The 22,333-nt window shown below is 44.0% G+C and overlaps 1 protein-coding gene and 2 pseudogenes across 3 annotated transcripts in view; 2 read left to right on the top strand and 1 right to left on the bottom strand.

The window, feature by feature from the left end:
* Positions 1-22,333, top strand: part of CLPB (ClpB family mitochondrial disaggregase) — a 147,170-nt gene that overhangs the window by 26,004 nt on the left and 98,833 nt on the right. For all 3 annotated transcript variants that reach the window (XM_026010551.2, XM_026010552.2, XM_072727339.1), the window contains exon 3: positions 8,020-8,106. In XM_026010551.2, coding sequence (XP_025866336.1) covers positions 8,020-8,106 — 87 coding nt within the window. The remainder of the gene's footprint in view (positions 1-8,019; positions 8,107-22,333) is intronic.
* LOC112928772 (U4 spliceosomal RNA) lies at positions 13,312-13,429 on the top strand (annotated as a pseudogene).
* LOC112928684 (large ribosomal subunit protein eL33 pseudogene) lies at positions 17,541-17,873 on the bottom strand (annotated as a pseudogene).

Genomic DNA, 22,333 nt, shown 5'->3' with positions numbered 1-22,333 from the left:
CAGCCAGAGCCCTTTGCCCAGATAGTCATCATGATTGAGTCTGCATGGCTCACTGCTTCCAGGCCTCTGATGCAGGTGGGCCAGGACTCCCTACCCTTCAGCCCCCTCCCCAGCTGCAGCTGAGAGCCGGTTAATGCGAAGGATCCGGAAATCAGTTGGAACAATGCACGATTGAAGTTCAGTGGCCGCTTTGTATTGATTGGTTATAAAGAAAGAGGAAGAAAAATCAAGTGGTACCTCCCTCCTCTGCGTGGAAGAGCTGGTCAGCCAGAATAACTCAAAACTGCCCCATATCCCTATCTGAGACTCTCTTCGCTCCTATTAGACCTCAGTCCAAGGAGTTGTCTTTGGAAGTTTTGCTCATGCCAGTGTCAGGAGTCCACTTCTCAAATTTTAACATTATACATATTTAGAATCCTAGGATTTTAGAACTAGCAGGGACTTGAGAAATTTAATTTAGGTCCGTTATTTTACCACAGAGAAAAGTGAAGCCCAGAGAGACAGATTGGGATCACACAGCTAGTTACTGAGAGAGCCGAGCCACAAGTAGAATCCATGGCCTTGTCTTCCTCTGTGAGATTTCTCTTCATGTCTTTTGCCCATTTCATGATTGGGTTGTTTGTTTCTTTGGTGTTGAGTTTAATAAGTTCTTTATAGATTTTGGAAACTAGCCCTTTATCTGATACGTCATTTGCAAATATCTTCTCCCATTCTGTAGGTTGTCTTTTAGTTTTGTTGACTGTATCCTTTGGGGGGGAATGGGTGATGGGCACTGAGGTGGACACTTGACGGGATGAGCACTGGGTGTTTCTCTGTATGTTGGTAAATTGAACACCAATAAAAATTAATTAAAAAAAAATAAAAAAGAAAAGAAAAAAAAAAAAAAAAGAGAATCCATGGCCTTTAGCCCCAGGCCTGCCTGTTAGGTGTCCCCAGCCTTGAGCCTGAGAAGCTACACCCACACTCCTCCATATATACACCTGAGCCTAAGTTCTTTGAAAAAGTTAGGCCCACCAATATAAAATAGATAACCTCCAACACGAGACAGAGGTATTGGTGAGAGTGTGTTGGGAAGTGCTATAGACATGTACTCATTCAGCCCATGTGTGGCCATGGTGCCAGCACAGGGAGTGAAGAGACTGAAGGGGGTGGGGGGGACAAAGAAACTAATAAGTGTTAATACAGGTTCGCACAGGCCAGTGAGGCAGCATTAGGGGCTTTCTTAGGGAAGGCTTCTTGGAGAAGGAAAGGGTAAGGCCCCCCCCCCCCCCCCCGCCCCCTCCAAAGAAAGTCTTGTTTCAAAAAAAGAGTAATAGTATGTTCATTGTTGGGAAAAAAAAAAACAATAAAACTTAAAAGAATACAGAAGCACTCACAGCAGGAAGGGAAAATTTTACTCTCTCATCCCCTTTCCCCATTAACTGTTTCCTGTTTGGTCCCCCAGCCTTCAGAACTCTCCTGGATACCTGATGAGACTAGCTTTGTTTTTCTCCTTAATTTGTTAATCTCCTATGGTAATCTTCAGGTCTTGGGTGAGGGAATCCTCATTCTACCGCTGCCCTTGCCTGGGGATTTGAGACTGTTTATCAATCCACAGAAAATTTTGAGGACTGATGGTCCAAGTTCTATGTACACCTTTCACATATCCTAATTTACTGTGTTACTTCCTTAAAATGGGGTAGGTACTAAGTGGAAAATTTTTTTTTTTTTTTAATTTTTTTTTTTTTAATTTTTTATTTATTTATGATAGTCACAGAGAGAGAGAGAGAGAGGCAGAGACACAGGCGGAGGGAGAAGCAGGCTCCATGCACCGGGAGCCTGACATGGGATTCGATCCCGGGTCTCCAGGATCGCGCCCTGGGCCAAAGGCAGGCGCCAAACCACTGCGCCACCCAGGGATCCCACTAAGTGGAAAATTATAATAGCACAGGCTCTTCTGTTTGTCTAGTGCTTTATTGCAAGTATTTTTATACATTTGTCTCATTGTTTCCTCATGGTACCCTGTGTGATCTATAGAGTAGGGCTGCTGGTCCTCTCTGTTTTTTAACAGATATGGAAACAGGCTCAGAGAGCAGGAGCTGTAACTGAAATGAGGGGACCACGTGAAGTTCTGAGAGGCTAGGTCATTCATTCATGCATTCCTACCTACCTACTAAGTGCTGGGGCCTGCATGTGGACCACGTCCATTCTGCTTCCTCCCCTGCCCCACTCCACTGCCTGAGAGGGGTGCAACATCTGGGGGGCACCTCCTGATCACTAGTGTGGTCTCCTCCCTGTCTGCTGCCCTAGAACATCCCCAGTAGTGTCACCCACCACTGTCCTGCCAAGCAGGAGGCCTAGTTCATTAGGGAAGGGCCTTCTACAAGTCTGGAGGGAGCCCAGAAAGGCCTACAGTGCCCAGCCCCCGGACACAGGCTGCTCTGCCCCCAGTGGCAACCTGCATTAAGCATTCCACTTATCATCTCAGGGATGATGGAATCCTAACCTTTTCAGAGACACCATGCTCTGTCACAAGCATTGCTCTTTTTAAAAGAGATTAATTCACTTGCCACATTTTGTCCGTTGGTGAAAATCACTGGGGAGAGCAGAGGTGGCTTTCTCAGGCCTCAGAGGCCCTTTCAGCCACTCTCAGCAGGCAGCCACCCGCACGCCCAGCTGGCCCTGGACTTTAAAATGACTGCCCACTGGGCATTCACTTGCAAAGCAACAAAATGAAATGGAGAAGACCAGAGTGTGTGAAATGCTAACTTTGAGGGGGCTGCTCTGTGTGGAAGGGGGGAGGGAGGGAACCCACCCAGCTCTGAAAGGAGGAAAAGTTGTTTGTAGTTGGGTTCTTTTGTGGTGCTTTTTAATGTTGCTTCTAGTCTTCCTTGATTTACCAGGTGCCACCACCACTCCTTAATGGAGTGTACTTTTAATCCTCACAACCACCTTGCATAATAGAGATCAGTATCCCCCAGTCACATCTAGTAAGCAACAGAGCGAGATTCTGAACTCTAGCCCTTGGACTCCAGCATCATTGTTTTTTCCATTATACCTGAGCCCCAGGACTCTGTAAAGAATGATGCTCAGTCGGGATGCTGGGTAGGGCTCAAAAGCTGGAGTGTCACCGAAGAATACTGAGACTTACCTCCTAGACGTGACCCTTCAGGTTGGTGGAGGCCTTCCCTTCAGATTTCTGTGCCCTCTCCTGAAACCTGCATGGACCCATGAGGAGGCTGAAGCTTAGAATGGGATACTTTCCCTAGCATGTAAGAGTAGGAAGCAGCAGCCCTGGAACTAGAGCCCAGGCTGCCTGCCTGCTCTCTGCTCTTTTGGCTCTGGTCATGAACAGGATAGCAAGTTTAGAAAAGCCCTCTTTCCCAGCAGTCCTCTTAAAATCATGCACTGTAGGAAAAAGGAAAACCTCGAAATGCTAATGGGGATTTTCTTACAAACAGCCCAAAATTGTTGCTTATCAGAGACGTAAGCTAAGACAATAATGTGAGATCCCTTTAGACCTATTGGACTTGCAGTCAGTAGGAAGCTGGTATTGCCAGGTGTTGGCTGGGAGAGAGCAGTACACAGGAACACCCCTGTCCTGCTGGCAGGAGGGTAGATGGAGCAGATGTCCTGGAGAGGACCTTAGCACAATATAGTCAAACCAAGTAATATAAACCCTAAAACCCAGGGATCCCACTGCAAGTACGTGCCCCAGAGAAATACATCAGGCCATAAAGGCACATGTAAGAGGATGTTCTTTTTTTTTTTTTTTTTTTTAAGAGGATGTTCTTTGAACATTGCTTTTGGTGGCTGGGAGATGGAGGCCTGAGTGGGTATCTCTGAGAGAGAATAAAGAGGGGAAAATCTGGTGAATGTGCCCTGGAGAATTAGAGAGCAATTTCTAAAAATGGAATTACTATATACTTAGCAGTCTGCGTTTATCTTGAAATGCAATTATTTGTGAAAAAAAAGAAACAAATACATGTATATGCATGTGTGTATCTCTGTCTCTCTCTCTCTCTCTCACACACACACACACACACACACACACGAGAGAGAGAGAGAGAGAGAGAGAGAGAGAGAGAGAACACTGCTTAGCTCAGGTTCTGGAAAGCAAGAACCTCTGTCTTGTATTCTTCTCAGGAGCCAGCATGCAGCTGGGCACAGAGTAGATGTGTACACATTTGTTGAATAGATGAATAGAGGAGTGCCTGGAGCCAGGCTGGATGAATTACCCAGGTCATCCTATCTGACCCTGTCTTAGAATCCCTGGGTATTGGCCAACCTACTACTGCCAGCTTCAGACTAGAACACTTTGTCCATTAAAGGGGTGGAAGTGTAGGGTAAGGTGGCAGGCAGAAGCCACCCTGTATCGAACACCTGCTGTATGCTAGGCGTTCTAGCTGGGATCCCAGCAAATTAGAAGTTAGTGACAAACAGACTCAGAAAATTGATATGCCCAGGATTATCTAGCTATACTAGAATTTGAATCCAGGTCTAATTTATTCCAGAGTCCTTTATTCATCTTTTTCATTACACTATACTCAGCCCTCAAGAGACCTGAGGAGAAGGCACCTCTATCCTTTTTCTTTCTTTGGCCCTGCCTCCAGAGCAGAGCTGCTTCCAGAATTCTCAGGGCCCAGGCAGGGCAACATGGGTTACTAACCCACTGGAGACAGGAGGGATTCCAACTGCCTTGAATGTCTCTGGCTGTGACCTCCTTTCTCATTTTCCTGTCCTGGTTTGTCTCCCTTGGTCTGTGTTACAGCAGCTCCCAAACTGTCTTCTTGTCCCCACTTTCTCCTCTCTCCTCTTTCAGATTCGGCTTGCTTAAGCTATCAGATTAATTTTATAATTTCTTTCCCCAAAAAACCTTCAGTGACAACCCCTCTGCCTGTGGTGAGAGGCTAAGGAATGCCAAACAGGTTTCTTCTCTGTTGCCAGTTTTAGTTGATTGATGATGGCTGATTGGAATGAGCGTTGAGAGTTCTGAGGCTTTTTCAAAGGCTCCACAGGAGTGCAGGACAGTAGCATGCATGCCAGGCATTTGTCAGCCTTTTAGATTGGGTTTTTAACCTAAGATCTGTTATTGATTTCATGAAGACCTTTGAACTCCTGGACATTGTGTGTAATTTAAAAGTTCTTTTTGAGTATGTGTGTTCCTATGCACTTTTCTGGAGAGAGTAAAGCCTGTGGCTCAAAAAAGGTTGATACGCACTGCCTTGGCCTTCTAGCTTGGCTTTAGTGATCTTTTTGTAGGCTCTGCATACCTTGGCAGCTGCTTATTTCTCTGCTGTCAACTGTCACCTGGATGGATCTACTTGATGGTCTCTGAGTGTACCTTCCCATTGCTTCCCTGCTTCCTTTCATCTTGACTGCTGTGCTCTTTCTCCTATGCTTCTAAACTGTTCCTGTTCTTCAAGGCACACTTCATGTCTTTTCCTTCAGAAACCTCTTTGTTTTGCTTTAGTTGGTCCTGATTTTCTAGCTTTCTGGACTGAGGACCAGAGAAATGAGGCCATCTGATCAGAATCACAGTTAGTATCAAAACTCCAGGCTCCAGACTCTCAGACACATCCACTTTCCATGGCACCTGCTAAACCAGAGAAGGTTTTTTTAAATGAGGAAGGAGGTTTTGTGCAAAAAGAGATTTTTGTCTCATAGAGTTCTTAGTCTCTTTAATATTCTTGGCCATAGAAAAATATTTTTGCAAAAAGAAGCTTAACTGTGTGTGTGGTAAAGAGGCCCAGGAGTTTCACCAGAAGAAAAATTAGAGGTTAGAGATGAGGGTTTCCTAGCCTCCTCTCTTGACAGTCTTACCTCACGTTTTGGGTCCAGTCATGCTGCCTTCTCTGGCTGAGAGGCTTTACTTCTGACTGACATACTCCTTCCCCTCCTTTGATCCCATTTGTCTGGCTAACTTTCTGGCATCACCTCTTCAGGGAGGCCTTCCAGGTCACTGAGACTGGGTTAGGTTCCCTGGGTGTGCACCTGCAGCCTGCGTGCCTCCATTCACAGTGCTCCTCCAATGCATCCTTATGTGCCTACTGACCTGTCTCCCCCTGGGGTTTGACAGTACCTGACTCCTTCCTTGCATCAGCACAGGCCAAATGAATTCAGACATGTTGTGGCTCCTCTTCCCAGGCCCTCATCACCTGCTTTCTTTGGTGCAGAGCTTTTATTTGGCGCGGTCCAGATGAGCAATTAGTGCAGATTGTGGCACAAGAGTGGTGCTAGGACTCAACTCCAAGCCTCCAGACTCTGCTGGTGTCCTTTCATTGAGTGCCTCCTAGCCTCCCCAGACACCCTCCACCCATTCCTCATAAGCAGGTTCTGCATTGGTAAATTGCTTTTGACTTTTTGGTCTCCCCCTCCCCTGGCTTCCTGTAGCACTTCTGATGGAAAACCACACACTCCAGGCTTTGATTCCCTACTATACTTAGTCCTCCCTCCACAACTAAATCATTTACTCCCTAGACAGACTCTGTGTCTTCTCACTCTCACCCCAGAATCTAGAACAGGACCAAGCACATATAATGATTTGCTAAAGTCAGTTGAGTTTCTTGTCTTCCATATTCCGTGGAGCCAGGTTCAGTCTGGAGGAAAGGTGGTGAGGTGAGAAGGATTCTGGCTATAGAGCCATTATCAACCTGAACTTCTTCAGTCACTGATTGCCCCTTAGCTAGCTTTGTGACCTTCAGCAAGTCATTTCACCTCACTGAACCTGTCATCTCATCCATGAGAAGAGGTTAATTAATATCAATGCTTTAAGCTTGTGTGAAGAATAAAATAAGAGCATGTGTGTCAAGTTCTGAAGGCAGTTCCTGCTTATAATAGGTGCTCAGTAAGAATTGATTCTGTTTACTCCCTTTCTTTCTGCCCACCCCCACCCTGTAGGGCCCCCTGTTCCCAGGACCCAGAATGCAGGATTTTAGTGATTTTTTTAAAGGCCCTGTGTTTGTTAGTTTATCCAACAACTTGAGCCCCTACTCTGTGCTAGGCACTGGCATAGAGAGTCAAATAGGCTTTTGTGGGCTTTCCTAGAAACCTAATCTAGCTTTGTTTTGCTTTGCTTTTTGAAAGATTTTGTTTATTTATTTGACAGGGAGAGAGAGTGTGAACAATCAGAGGGAGAAGGAGACAGGGGAAGAGGGAGAAGCAGGCTCCCCGATGAGTGGGGAGCCTGACATAGGGTTTGATCCCAGGACCCTGGGATCATGACCTGAGCCACCCAGGTGCCCCTCATCTAGCATGTCTAACATTCTTTCCATCTCTCCTTGGGTTCAGGATTTTCAGTTTCTGGGACACCTGGGTGGCTCAGTGATTGAGCATCTGCCTTCAGCTCAGGGCATGATCCTGGGTTACCAGGATAGAGTCCCACATCAGGCTCCACACTGGGAGCCTACCTCTCCCTCTGCCTATGTCTCTGCCTCTCTTTGTGTCTCTCATGAATAAATAAATAAAATCTAAAAAAAAAAAAAAGATTCTCAGTTTCCAAACAGCCACCATATAGAGAAATTTGAGGAGTGTGATCCTTTTATAAACTGTTAACTACCTAGGTAAGCAATGTCATTGGGCATTCAGTGCTAAACATAGGGAAATTCTAAGGACAGAAAAGAGATCTTTGGACTGGAGTAGCCAAGGAAGCCTTCTCAGGAGGGAATCCTCAAACCAGGATTGTACCCCATAACATGCAAGCAAGTAGGATTAGTGTAGGCAAAGAATCACAGAAAGAGCATTCTGGACCAAGGGAGTGGGAGTGTCAGAGTATTAAGGTAGAGAAGGCACATTCTTTCCTCAGAAAGCTGGGAAGATAACAGCATGGGTTGGACTCATTCAAGAGAAGAGTGAGAGGGATAGGAGAGGCCTGGGGTGGAAGGAGAGAGGCCAGAGCAGCTAGGGTGAGTACTTAGTTCTCAAAGGCCTCTGACCATTTTCAGATTCATCCAGCCTCCCTGTTTGTTGACCGCCTCCTTTCTTCCACTCTTACTTCTGTGATAAGCCATATACTGAAAATATTCCTCTGTTTCTTTCTAGGCTCTTGTCAGAAGGTGCAGATGTTAATGCAAGGCACAGACTTGGCTGGACAGCACTTATGGTGGCAGCCATCAGTCGAAACGACAGGTGAGAGATCTTCTTCCACACAGGGGTACCTTAGCCAGATCGTTGCAGACCACGTTCTAGAACCTCTCCCCCTCACTTTTCTTTCTCCTTGCTTTCTTCCCCCAAGAGGCAAGGTGATGGACTGAGTAGAAGGTCAGGTCTACATCTGGTGCAATGGAAAGTACAGGAGATGTGGAAAGGGAAGATAAACCTTTGGATCCTAGCTCCATCTTTCATTTGCCTTGTGACATTAGGCGAAGTCATTTGCATTACTGAAGCCATGAAATGTTTGCAAGCCTGTGTTAAGTGATTGAAGGTACATGTGTGAGTTCCCTTCATGTTTTCGTTATCTGTCCATGTGGAAGAATCTAGTCACTGTCCCCAATGAGGGTTCCATTGGGCAGTTTCTTTGGAGGTTCTGATGGAAACTAGGGAAGGTGAAGGCACTCCCTCCCTCCCATTGGAGGCTCTTTTCCTGTCCACTCCCCCATTCCCTCAGGGGGAAGCTATTTTTTAAAGATTAAAATAGTCCCCCTATGCATAGAAAGTTTATCTCCAATTCTCACAACTGCCACAATTTTCAAAGTTCTCATTTTGCAGCTGAGAAAACTGAAGCCCAGAAAGATAAAGTGATTTGTGTGAGGTCACGCAGATAGGGGTTAGAATTTGGTTTGGCAGGCAGCCCTGGTGGCCCAGTGTTTTAGCACCGCCTTCAGCCCCGGGTGTGATCCTGGGGTCCTGGGATCGAGTCCCATGTCGGGCTCCCTGCATGGAGCCTGCTTCTCCCTCTGCCTGTGTCTCTGCCTCTCTCTCTCTCTCTCTCTCTCTGTGTGTGTGTGTCTGTCATGAATAAATAAATAAAATCTTAAAAAAAAAAAAAAGAATTTGGTCTGGCTGCCTGCAAAATTTGTGTTTTACTTTACCTCACTGCTGCCTCCCTTTGCCAGATCCTGGATGCTACCTCTCCATCCCAGTCTCTAACTGTAGTTATGCTAAAGAATTGATTAAGAGCAATAAGAAATGCTTTCAAAGAAAACAGACTGGGCATGTTAGTAGCAGCCAAAATTGATAGTTTGAGGTACCGGTTTTAATTTTTCCCTCAAGCAGATCATTAAAGCTTTTGTCTGCCACTACTGGCCTCCTTTGGAAGGGTCATAAATGTGATGGAAACCAACAAAACAGGGATTTTCTAATATAGAGGTGGTACTGCCTTGGACTGGCTGAGAGGCTTAGCTGTGTTTGAGATCTCTCTTCTGTGTTCCTCTGTCCTGAACTTGTTCTCAGAGCTCCATTTCCTTATTTGCCTCTTTAGCTACAAGCATTTAAAAAATAACTTGTAAATAGGCTTTGCAGTTGAGTGGTCTGGAATCCAGTCCTGGTTCTGACCCTTAGCTGAATTTCAAAATTCTGTGGGTACCCTTTTTCTTCACCTGAAATCAATTACATTTATGAACATTTGGTAAATATCTTTTTTTAATTTTAATTTAATTTTTTTTTAATTGGAGTCCAATTTGCCACATTTGGTAAATATCTGCTCTGAGCCAGACTCTGCTAATCCCTGGAGAATCAGACCTTGGGAGCTGAAGGTCCAATGTGGAAAAGAAAGGCAGATAGAGAGATAGAGTATAGTGTAACCAGTGATGTCAGAGCCATGTGGACAGAATATTATCAAAGCAGAGGGTATGAAGGGACTGAATCTGGCAGCAGAGTATATTCTTGCTATATTTTTGTGACAACCCAGTGAGATAGTGTAGGTGATACCTGTTACTGATGATTAGTTGTTACTCTCTGTTGCCCATGTGACATCTCTACACACAAATGTGTGTTTATTCTACCATTGTTAACTCTACCCACCACCACTACCTCCACCCTAGGCACCAGTTTTCTTTCCTAGCTTATGGGTATCTTCATCCACAAGAGACAGCAAGCAGGTGGTGGAGGAAAGGGAAGGGGGTGTCTATCCTTTCTATATGTAGTACTTTCAGCATTGAGACAGACTAGGAAATAACACTATACTTAAGATAGTGGTCACTCAGTGCGCAGATAGCTGGTAGATGTGCTTCGGGGACACTTTCCTCTAATTCCAATGAATTGTTGGCTTAACTGATTGCTTTGTCTTTTTCCAGCACGATTAGCAAATCAGTGATCCATGTTGAGAAAAGTGAGAGTGTTAGGTTGTATTTACTTGTTTTGGTTCCTAGGACTAATTATTTATGTTTTAAACACCAATATTGTGTCTTCTTTCTTGCAATGCCTAGGGACAGAATTGAAGGTAGTATACTTTTTAAATTTATTCATATCATAATTTTTTTTGGCTCATACTGTTCACCAGGCACTGTTCTCAACAAAGATCCCTTCTTTCATAGAGCTCATTTCTATACTAGTGGTGGTCTGTGTGTAGAGAGAGGCAGGGACAGACAGTAAACAATAAATACATAAGTAAACTACATAGCAAATTAGAAGGTAAGAAGTGCTATGGAAAAAGGAAATACAGGACCTGATAAAAAAGAATGCTACGGGATGCCTGGGTGGCTCAGTGGTTGAGCGTCTGCCTTCAGCTCAAGGAGTGATCCTGGGATCGAGTCCTGTGTCAGGCTTCCTGCATGGAGCCTGCTTCTCCCTCTGCTTGTGTCTCTGTCTCTCTCTCTGTGTCTCTCATGAATAAATAAACAAAATCTTAAAAAAATAAAAAGAATGCCAGAAGTATCTTGGTCAGGGGGAGTAGGCCTCAGTGGCAAGGTGCCTTGGGAGTGGTCTTGAAAGATGATCATGTCTATACCACCACAGTCTGCCAGTAAGGAAGTGTACTGATCCTCAGTTTATCAGTCACCAAGCCCTTCTGGAATCATATTGGCCAGGCCTGAAATACCACCACCTTTCAAATAGACTTGGATGAAAGGGGGGTGGAGGAGTAGCACCCCTTGATTCAAGGCTGAAAGCAGAGAATCTTTATCTCCTTTAGATGTTGTCAGCCCACAAACTCAAGAGAGAGGTTCTGAGAGTATCTAGTCATTTCACCTGCAACTGCCTTTAGTGAGTGCCTGCTTCATGCCTATGTCCTGAGGGATATATCATAATAGCCTCTGTCCTTAAGGAGATTAACATCTTGTGAACTATTATTTATATATGTATTTTTAAGCTTAATTTTGAATAGTAAAGACAGTACTATTTTATTTAATTTTTAATAAAGAATACAGTACCATAGAACAAAATTTTTAAAGTATGTATGGGAACTTAATTTATAATTTATTCTCTCTTTTTATTTCCAAAAAGGGTTTGCAGTGACTCAAATTAAAATACAAATATAAATGTACACAGGAGAGTTAAAACTGGATCAAGATCAGAAATCATATTGGTAAAAGGAAAGATAATTGTATCAGGATTGAACCAGAGATTTTCTTTTCTGAAAATAGGTTTATTGTTTTTGTAAAAATAATATAGAGAAGAAAGTAGCAGTCAACTGAATTCCCTCTCTCTAGGGATTGATCAGTGTGTGTGTGATTTTACGTAAATGGGACCATGCTATACTCTAAATCAGGTAATTAGTGGAATTAAGTATTAATTTAGATTGAAGTTTACTGATGAGGAAGACAAAAAAAAAGAGAGCTTGGTTCTTCAAGAAAGAATAACTTTGTTCTGATACCCTTTATGTTACCATTTTACATGTCCAGCAAACATTTTTTTTTCAGCAAACATTTTGTTAAACTATACTGCATCTAGTGCTAATGTGCTAGGCTATGGGCTGACTCAGATAATAAGCATCACAGCCTTTACCTTAAGAAGCTTACTTGGTCTTCTGACATCAAGGACTCAAGTAATGTGATGGCCATTGTCTTCAGTAGCCGTTCTGCCAAAGATTTACCAACATTCTACTAGGATGATCCTTTTGCCAGCCCTAGTAACAGCTTGGGTGTAGTAGTGACTTGAGGAACAGTCACTGGGGGCTGACCCCTTTTCCATAGTGAGGCCTCTATAAGCCTCATGCTGCAGGCACTTGTTTAGCTTGAGTCTGGGTGCCTCATTCTGTGTTGCACTTTGACCCAGCCTAGCTAAAGGCTAAGCCATAGGGTCTCAGGATGATCACTGTGACTTAGCATAGCCTTCACCAGCTCGTGCAAATATACCCAGCCTGCAGCTAAATTCAATTAGTTTTTCTTAAAGAAGGGAAAGAAATCCAATTTTACCAAAATGGACAGACGGTGGAAGGCACTTTGATGTTACAACCTCTCAGTGATGCTTTACTTAGTCACAAGTTCATAAGCAAGAAGGCTTAATTACTTGGGAAAACACAGGATTAAAACTGGACACAATGGCTGAGTATCCGCTCTTAGGCGACTTGATTCGAACCCATGTACCCAGTTCGTGTGTGGTGCAAACTTTGATGTGTGCTATGACAAGCTGAAAGTCATGACCCCCTCAGGGAAGCTCCTTCATATGGCATTTGCAGGATGTGTAGGCGGAGAAGCAGGGCCTGCCAGGCCTGTTTGCTCAACTTTGATGTCCAAGCAGCCACAGGCCCCACTGTTTGCTCTTTCACTGAAGGATGGATTGGGAGCCTCCTACCTTTCCCAGTGGACAATGGCCAGCAATGGAGTGTGACGACTGTTGACCATTCCAGGAGGCTGGTGGACCAGAACAGGGCTTTTGGGAGGTGCAGAGCCTGGGGGGCCAAAAGCTGTTTATAGGACAGCCATTTCTCCAGATGTAGCTTTCCTTAGAGTCTAATGTTGGTTGGGCTCTTACAGTGGAGGTAAAAATAGTGTCATGAGTTTTAGCAGGTATCAAGTACTGCTTGACTCTCCATCCAGTGGCACTGAGGTATTTGTGTCCTGTTTCCTCCATCAGTGTGTATATGCAAGGGATGGTGGTTTGGCAGAAAAATGGTATGATTTAGATCCTTATAACTTTTAATTCTTCAGAAAAGAAGCTGTCAACACACACATCTGATAAAAGAGTATTATCTAGAAGATATAAAGAACTCTTATAAATCAGCGATAAAAAGACAACCAAATTTTTAAAAAATGGGGGGGAAAGATTTGAGCAGACATTGACCAGAGAAGAGGTGGATGGCAAATAAGCACATGAAAAGATACTTAACATTAGTCATTTAGAATGGCTAAAATTTAGACAACCTGACAATACCAAGTGCTGACAAGGATGCAGAACAATTGCCATCATTGCTGATGGGAACGTATTATGCTATGGCCACTGTGGAAAACACTTTGGAGCTTTGCGCAGTGGCAGTATCGTAGCCAATGAGGTTTATCTGAGGCACGATTATTGCTAATTGGAAAACACTTTGGTAGTTTCTCTATATATGAGAATATAGGTAAAACATATAGGTAACATATATTTACCCGCAACCCAGCAGTACTAACTCCTGTACCAACTTTGTCCATGAGACATAACAACATACATCTTCAAAAAGACCTCTATGCAGGTATTTGTAGTAGCTTTGTTCATAATTGCCAAACATTGGAAATCACCCAAATGTCCATCAACTGGTAAATGGACAAATTATGGTACGTCCTTACAGTGGACCACTACTCAGCAATTAAAAAAAAAAAAAAGAACTATTTACACACGCAACAACCAGGACAAATTACTATTACGATTATTATTTTTTAGAGAGAGAAAGTTGCATGCACGTGACTGGGGGAGAGAGAGAGAATCTTAAGCAAGCTCCATGCTCAGTGCAGAGGCCTATGCAGGGTTTGATCTCACAACCCTGAGATCTTGACCTGAGCCAAAATTAAGAGTCAGATGCTTAAGTGACTGAGCCACCTAGATGCCCCAGCAGGGACAAATCTTAAAAGCCTCATGCTAACCTAAGCCAGACACAAAAAACTACCTATGGTATAACTCCATTTATATGACAGTCTGGGAAAGGCAGTGCTGTGGGGACAGGAGCCAGGTTAGTGACTGCTAGGGTTTAGGAGTAGAAGGAAGGGCCCAAAGGAACTTTTGGGATGATGGAGATAGTCTAAATCTTGATTGTGGTGGTGATTATACAATGAAAACTCATCAAATTCTATATCTTAAAAGGATGCATTTTACTATGAGTAAATGATACTTCAGTAAGTTGACTTTAAAAAAAAAAAACTGTTTAAAAAAAAAACCTGTTTAAAAAGCCATCATCCCTGTCTAATTTTCATTATTAATTGTGACCAGTGGCAAACTAAGAATTCATGTTTGAAGTGTAAAAATGAATTCATATAGTTCATGGTAACCTGGAATGTTTAGATTTCCTATTGTTGATGGTATTTCACATTAGAGTACTCTATATTCTAATTGTTAGTAGAGAATAAAGGTTTGTGAATTCTCATGATTTGTAATGTCATGACATATAATTACTAATGAATAATGATAAATTTACTTACAAGTGATGTACAATGAGCTTATATAAATTCACAGCATATCCTGTGATTCTTAATAATAAGGAAAAAGTGCAGGGTACAGGGCTGGGAGCTTGCCTCTCATCCCATATCATCCTCAGACTCCTTGTCCCTAGACCACCATGCAGAGAGACCTCTTAAATAGTGTGGCCACTGTAGTACTTCAGAAACAAAAGAGCCTGAAAGAATAGGGTGGTGGGGGAAGATTCAGATTTGAATCCACTTGGGCTTGCTGGTTGCTTTGAAAGCCCCTACCTCAGAGAAGGTGAGGCTGTGAGGCAGAGCTCCAGCAAAACTGTTTGAAATTCCCCACAAGAGTCTCCCTCCCTCCTCTGCCTTTTCTCCCAGAGTACATTTCATCAGCATCGGAAGGACTGCTTCCCGGCACTGCCTTCCCTGCTTGGCTGGGGTCCCTGAGGAGCTGATCTAATGAGTGGCTAACACGCATTTGCCAAGGCCTTCCTGGATGTGGTACCTGGGCTTTGTTAATTTTAAAATGCCGCCATCCTTGGCTGAAGACCATTTAATTTCCTCTCATAGCAGTCATTTATTTTTAGCATTTGCTTATTTTTCCTGCACCTTACTAAGGGGGTGGGTGGTGGGCATTAAACCCTGTCTTTAATAAACGAGCAGCCCAAACCAGATTTCTGTCCTGCATAAGAGGTTGTGCAGACCTTTCTTGGTGGGGTCAGCAGCTGCATAGGTGTCCTTATACAGTGATGCTGTTCTTGCAGCTGGACCAGGGGGAGCTTTCCTAGGAGGCTTCATTCCTTGCTGGCTGGCCAGAGGCAGAGAAGGTAGAGCACCTCTGCACCTGTGCTTCAGTGCAGGTCCTTAGGGGTCCTGACCACATAGAGATTCTGTCCTGCTTTAGAGGCCTACAGCCTCTTCCCAGGGTCCCCAGCTTGTTCTTGGCCTGGCTGCTTGTTACAGAGGGGTGCTTCCTTTGGCCCAAGAAGGCTGGGCTTTGTGCTGGCTGGTCTTCTGATGTAGTGGTGATCATGGCTATGGTTGTGATTGAGTGCCTTCTGTGTGCCAGGCCCACGTCAGGCACTTCCTGTGTTGGCGCTAATCCTCACTGCAATTTCAATAGGGAAAGATCATTATCCCTATTTTGCAGATGAGGAAATGAAGCTCAGAGATGCCCATGGTTGTCTAACAAGTGAAAGAGGGAGCCAGGATTTGAAGCCAATTCTCTTTGAATCAGAAATTTTCATTCTTTCTACTAGATATACTGCCTATGGAGGGAAGGGGTGGGAGCAGGGCCATGGATGGGATGGACTAAGAGGTGCCAGGACCAGAGTCAGGTCAGCTTAGTCAGGGTTTCTTGATGACCCACTGGGGTCGAGATATGCTGCATGATTATGAGAAGTCTAAAAACAGACAAACCACTCTCCTTGTTTCAGAAAGCTGACAGGGGGTGCCTGGCTGGCTCAGTTGGGAGAGCATGCAACTCTTGATCTTTGGTTGTAAGTTTGAGCCCCACATTGGGTATAGAGATTACTAAGAAAAAAAAAAGAAATCCTAAAAAAACCTGACAATCAGTAAAGGGATAAGCAAATCTCACTTTTTTTTTTTTAATTGTACAGTGAAGCAGAATATGGTTAGTGTCCTAGAGAACATCAGCTAAAGTGCCGGGCAGAGATCATGCCATGTAGAGGTGAGATCATGAAAGGAGGCCTTTTGCACAAGGTGGGCCTTGAAAGATGGACAGGAATTTTATGGGTAGAGGTGGAGAATAGAGGGACAGCATTTCTGGAATATCATTACTACCAAAGGACTGGTGTGAGCATAAGTTCACAAAGGTGAGAAAGTAGGAATGTGCCAGATCTAGTTGGAGGTGCTAGCAGAGTCTCAGGACCAGAGAATGCGAAGGAAAGGCCTAGCCAACGGGCCACGATCCTCTCAGTCTGTGATAGTCTAGTGTCAGTACCTCTGTAGCTCTAGAGCCAAGATTACCTGGGTTCAAATCCCAAGTTCTCCCTCTTACCAGTTATTTACTTTGGCAGATTCTTTCACTTCTCTGTGATTGTTTCTTTAACCATAAAATGGGAATAATAAGCAGATCCACCCCAGAAGGCTGTTTTGAGGTTTAACTATGTAAATATTGTAGTGTTTAGAACAATGCCTGCCATATAGTAAGCACTCAATAAGGGTTGACTACTTTAGTTAGTAGTATAGTAGTAGTGGTGGTAGTGCCTTAGTTGTTATTATTACTGCTGATTGTGGGTTACTCCAGGAGAAAATTAGTTAATAGTCTGCAGGGAAGCCTATTTTGAATGTGGATTATTACTTGTCTCATACCAGCACCTTTAGGTAGCTCAGAAGCAGAAGGCCTTTGGAGTTTCTTTTTCCATTCCTTTTCATCTAAGAAGCTGGGCTTAGAACATGAGACCCCAGAGCAGGGCACTTTTATGTGGGACTGGCTCTTGTCCCGGGTGGCCACCTGCCTGATGCTGGACAGTGTTCAGTATTTCCCAGCAAGGAAGGGTGGGTGAGGATGCTGGCCAGGTGCCCGGAATGCCAGCATCATGCCCCCAGAAAAGTGTGCCGGGTTTGCTGTTTCTCCCACTGCTGCTGTGGCCGATTATGTCTGAGTAACAGAGTCATTTCTAATCCCATTTGGAATCGTTGCTCAAGATAATCCTGTTTCATAGTAATGATATTCCAATTCCAGCATGCACCGATTCTAGTTTGGCAGATGCATGCCTTGACCTCAGGAAACCCAAGACAGTGCTCCCTGGAAAGCAATGCCAGCTCATTTGCCTAACATAACAATCTCAGGGTAACTCCCCTTCTCCAGCACTATATCGAGTCCTGGGGTTCTGTGTTCAGGGTTCTCATGGAGAGTATCATTTGGGACCAGGAGAGCATCCAGTGTTCATCCAGTTCAGCTGCCTGGGGAAGGATGTTCTGCTTCTAGGGACTGTGATATGGTTCACTCCCACACCTCTTTTAAAGACATCAGATCCACATTGTGCCATAAGCTGCTTGCTTGCTTATTTTTTGTTTATTTTTATAAGAGAACAAATCTACACCTTTATTTATTTCTCAGTAAGTTTAAATCCTTAAGGGGTACAACATCACATGAATTCTGTGGCCAAAGGCTTTAGCAGGAAGATTCCTTCAGAATTTGACATGAACCATGCCACTAGTTCCATGAACACGAGTTACTTTTCCCTAGATTGCTCGGGTTTGGTTCAGTGTGCCACCAGGAGTCACTGTGTTGTTCTTTGCTTTGTCCACCTAAGCACATCCCTTACCTAAATAGAATTCAGTTTTATCTCAAGCATAAACCCTTTCAATCTTAAGAAGAGCTGTGCGCTCCCTCTGGTTCCGGAGACCTCACTTATAGTCAGCAAAAATGGCCTTAGACCACAGCCTTTCAGACATATTTGTTGTTTCAGGAGTCCTTTTCCCAGCAGGCCTCCATAGGCTCCAAGGTGGTGGAAAGAGGTGAGCTGCTAATTTAAATAGAGCTGCAGGCTAGTGGATCAGGAGTATACGGTAATATACGGCAACATAGTAGGTTATCTGGGTTTCAGTAGGGTATTTGTCTGTATCTCATGATACCCACATGACTAAAGTATGTTGTGGAGAATAGTTCAAATGGTGAATGACCTGTTTCATATGTTGTGTATATATGATCAGAGACTGGAAAGCAAACTCTAGTGGTGAGCCACGGGCCCTGTCCTATTCAGTCATTACATCACTGATTCCATTGAGATCATGGATAAACGCCAACCCAATTGGCAGATTAAATGAAGTTTAAAGAGAGAGGGAATATGTTGGGTAAAAGAATCAGAGATATTGAAAAAAGAACCCAGTGGGCTAGGACAATGGTTAAATCTGTGGTGATAAACATTAATAGGAATGAGTTTAAGTATATAATTAAAAACAAAAGCCAACTGTAAGATCAAGAGTGAGGAAGACGTAACTTAGCAATAGTAGCAAATAAAGCCCAAGAGCTGACTACAAACTCAGTGTGTGCATCAGCAGGTGCAGTGTTAAGGCCCCAGAAGTAAACTGATTCAACAAATATTTACGGGGCCTTATGTGTGAGGAACAGATATCTGGTCAGGCACAGCCTCTGCTTTGGGAAGTACATACTCTAATTGTGTGTGACTTAGTGGTGAGGAACAAGGGCTCTGGAAGGAGACTGCCTGAGTTTAAAACCTTCCTTTACCTCTTACTAGCTCTGTTTCCTCATTTGCAAAATGTGAATAATAACAGCACCTACCTCAGCATAGGGTGGTTATGAATATTAAAATGCACATAAAATTGTTCAGTATGATGCCTAGTGCATAATTAAGTACTTGATAGGTATCTGCTGGTGTTGTTAGTATTTTTTGTTTTCTTGTTATTTTCATCCAGAGTTTAGGAAATATAGCAGCCCCAGGATGCTTTGATAGATCATTTGCCTAGAGAGAACCTAGTCGAGGCCCATACTGTAGTGAAATCCCTAACAACCAGGACTTGACCACATTGGCTTATAGGTTCAGCAACCATGTCTTATTGAGCACAGATTGAAAGACACGAAAGAAATGGATTATATTTAGAACTAAGCTGAGGATGTGAAATCCAGATCACCTGGGAAACCCTGTGATGGGTGACCTTGTTTCCATTGGCCCTCTCCTTAATGTGCCATGTCTTCCTTGAGCCTTGCCCCAAATGATCTCACATTGTCTAGGTCCACCATTGATTTTGACCCTTGTCCATCTGAATGAGACTCCTTCTTAACCCAGCTAGCTTCTATGATCTAACTTACTTTACCATCTGAAAATGTCACTATCCCTGGTACATAGTAGAGGTTCAGGAACTATGGGATAGTAAGGCAGACTAATAGATGATGGTTGGATAAGTAAGGACCAGTGTGGTTTAGGGATATGTGTACCAGGTTTGGCTCCACACAGACCTGGATTTGAATCTTGGTTCTAATGCTTAATTAATGTGTATACTTGGGCAACTCATGTTACCTTGCTGAGCCTCAGTTTATTCATTTATAAAATGGGACTAGTACCTCATTGCAAGTGGTATATGGATTTGAAATAGTGAATGTACAGTGCTTAGCACACTGTGGCTACTATATTGTGATTAGTATATCTACCTTTTGAGGGAAGTAAACAAATGATTATTATCCTCTTTTGAGAAAACTGTGGCACATTTCTACTTTGCCTCCTGACAGTCCTTTAGTTTATTTCCTAAGGAAGCTGGCTTTAAAAAAAAAAAACTGCCCTCTCCACCCTCTCCACTCCTGGTTCATGCCCCCATGCCACAGAACCTTTAGATTTAATACATGCCGGTGCCTTTGGTCAGGCCACCCTGCTTTCCTGACCAGCCCAGAGACCAGCCAGTAGACTGAATGAGCCACAGCTCATTTGAGTTTCCAGCAAACCTCCTGAACTGTGACCTCTTTGCTTCCTCCCTTCATCGAGGTGTGCGCTGGGTTGAGAATAGGTCAACTCTTTGTCTTCTCCTTGGGACCCGTGACACTCATCACAGTGACCCTAGGCTTTGGATGTGGGGGGTAGAGGGGAGGAGGAGTTGGAGGAGCTTCTCCTGAAGCTCAACATTGTGTGGGGACGACCTGGAGCTGGGATCACTGCCCTTCTTGCTTCACCAACTCCAGCTGCTCGCCAGCCGTCTTTGACACGCGCCTGGCCCAGCATAGGCCTCGGCCCACACCACAGGTTTCCTCGCTTTTTCCTAAACAATGTGACAACCCCAAGCCCCTCCGGCCACTAAGAGCAGAAAGCCTTAACGTCGATCGATGTAACTGGCCTCCTGTGCATTGTGACACCCCACTGTCCTGAAAGCAGGAGCTCATCAAGGTCAGTGTGAGCCAACCTTCCTACATGTGCTCCCACCTCTAATCTAATTACAGCCTGATCAGCAAATTAAAATGCACCTCATGGGGGCCGTGGCTCCAAAGGGAGTTCCATGAGTCCCAGGAGCTGCCATTTCAGGACCACCCTCCTATTCATTTCCTCAGCTTTGTCTGGGAACAGCCTGGTGGAAGGCAGGAAAGGCCTAGTGTTCAGGAGAGTTTGAAGGTAAAAGTTTTCCACAGCTGAATCTCCTGCAGCCTGGTTTGCACCCTCAAATGGGAGTTGTCTGGCAGGGCTGAGACTGTTGCATCTACCATTGTCCTCCACTTCCCACCAAATAAAATAATTTTATTTATTCATCCTTCATTTATTTATGCACTCATTCAGAAAGCATCTACTGACCACTTAGACCCAGGAGCTGGGAATGAAAGTCAAGAGATGGCCCTTGCCTCATGGTTTAGCAGGAAAGGCAAATAAAAGTAAATAGGTGATCATGGTACACTATGATAAGGGTCACCTACCCATGCAGGTGAGTACTACGTTCTGGGTAGGTAAATAGGAAGGGCATGGACCCAGGCTGGGGGTCAGAGAAGACTAAGGTGAATTGGTGACCTTGTCACTGAAGAGCCCTGAACGTGATGAGCACTAACCAATTGAAGTAGAGGAGGACACTCCCAGCAGAAGGAATGGCACATTTGATGGCCTTTGGTGTACTTCAGAGACTTCATTGTTTTCACTTGGGTCCTTAATCCTTCAGTCCATAAGACCCACTAGATTGTCATAAGAATTCGAAGTTCTGCAATTGAAAGTCTTCCTGAAGGAATGAACTTTTAGAACACATGGTCAAGTTCAGTTAATGATTAATAGAAGGGGCTAGGGAATCAATCGGCCTTTTTAAAAAATCATGTCAGTGTTATTGCATGTCTATCCAGCCTGTTGCTTCTAACTGCTGTATCATATTTCATAGCGTGTCCCTTCCACATTTAACTTACCTGTTCTCCAGTGGCAGACGCTTGATTGCCTGCAACTTCCCACTGTCACAGAATGCTGGGATGAACATCTTCCATGTTGCACTTTATGGATCTCTGTAAGAATTGCTCTGGGATGTATATATTCAGAAGTGCTGGGTCATAGGGTAAGGTACTTTAATTTGATAAAGTATGTTACAAGATTGGCTTCTAGAATGGCTGCACAGACTGTCCTCACAGTGCATGAATGGTCCCAGAACCCCGTGCTCGCTCCAACATTTGGCATTGTTCAGCTTTCTAACTTTTGCCAATGTGTTGAATTTAAAGGGATATCTCATTGTTTTAATTCACATATCTCTAATAACAGAGGAGCTTGAAGATCTCTTCATTTACTTAATCTTTTTTGTTTGTTTCTTCATCTGGGAATTGACTGCATATCCTTGCCCCATTTTTCTGTTGAGCTTTCTGATCCCAGCTTTGCTGCTAAAACCTGACTTGAGGCAAAGTGCTCCCAAGGTTTGTTAGCTGTCTGGGAGTCAGTATAAGTAAGTGAGGGGCAGTATAGCAGAGGGCTAAGGACATGGACTTTGTAGCCACACTGCCCTGGTTTGAACTCCTTACAGCTAGTGATAACCTTAGGCAAGCTATTTAACTCCTCAGTGCCTCAGTTTTCTTAATGCATAACCTGCCTCATAGGGTTGTTGTAAAGATCAAATGTGTTAGTAAATATGAAGTGTTGAAAACATGTGGCATGGAGGAAGTATAAACAAATGTTAGCTCTTATTAGACGACCGTCTTCCTCCTATTTAGCCACACTCTGTACCCCTGAGAAAATGGGTATTTATACTAGCACGGAGTAGAAACAAGGCAGAACTGAGAACTGGTTCTCAGCGCCTAGGATGGGAGCTCACCCGTACAACCTTCACCTATAGTATTCACAAGGCCCAGTCTTTTTGGTGAGTCAGCTCACGTGGGTGGAGAGAAGAACAGAACAGATTCTGATGCACACTCAGGAAGGCACATACTGCTGCTAGAGCCAAATCGTTAAAAGACAGAC

This window comes from Vulpes vulpes, chromosome 11 (genome assembly GCF_048418805.1).
Source record: "Vulpes vulpes isolate BD-2025 chromosome 11, VulVul3, whole genome shotgun sequence".
Classification (NCBI taxonomy): Eukaryota; Metazoa; Chordata; class Mammalia; order Carnivora; family Canidae; genus Vulpes; species Vulpes vulpes.
This window is presented reverse-complemented; position numbering and strand designations above follow the sequence as displayed.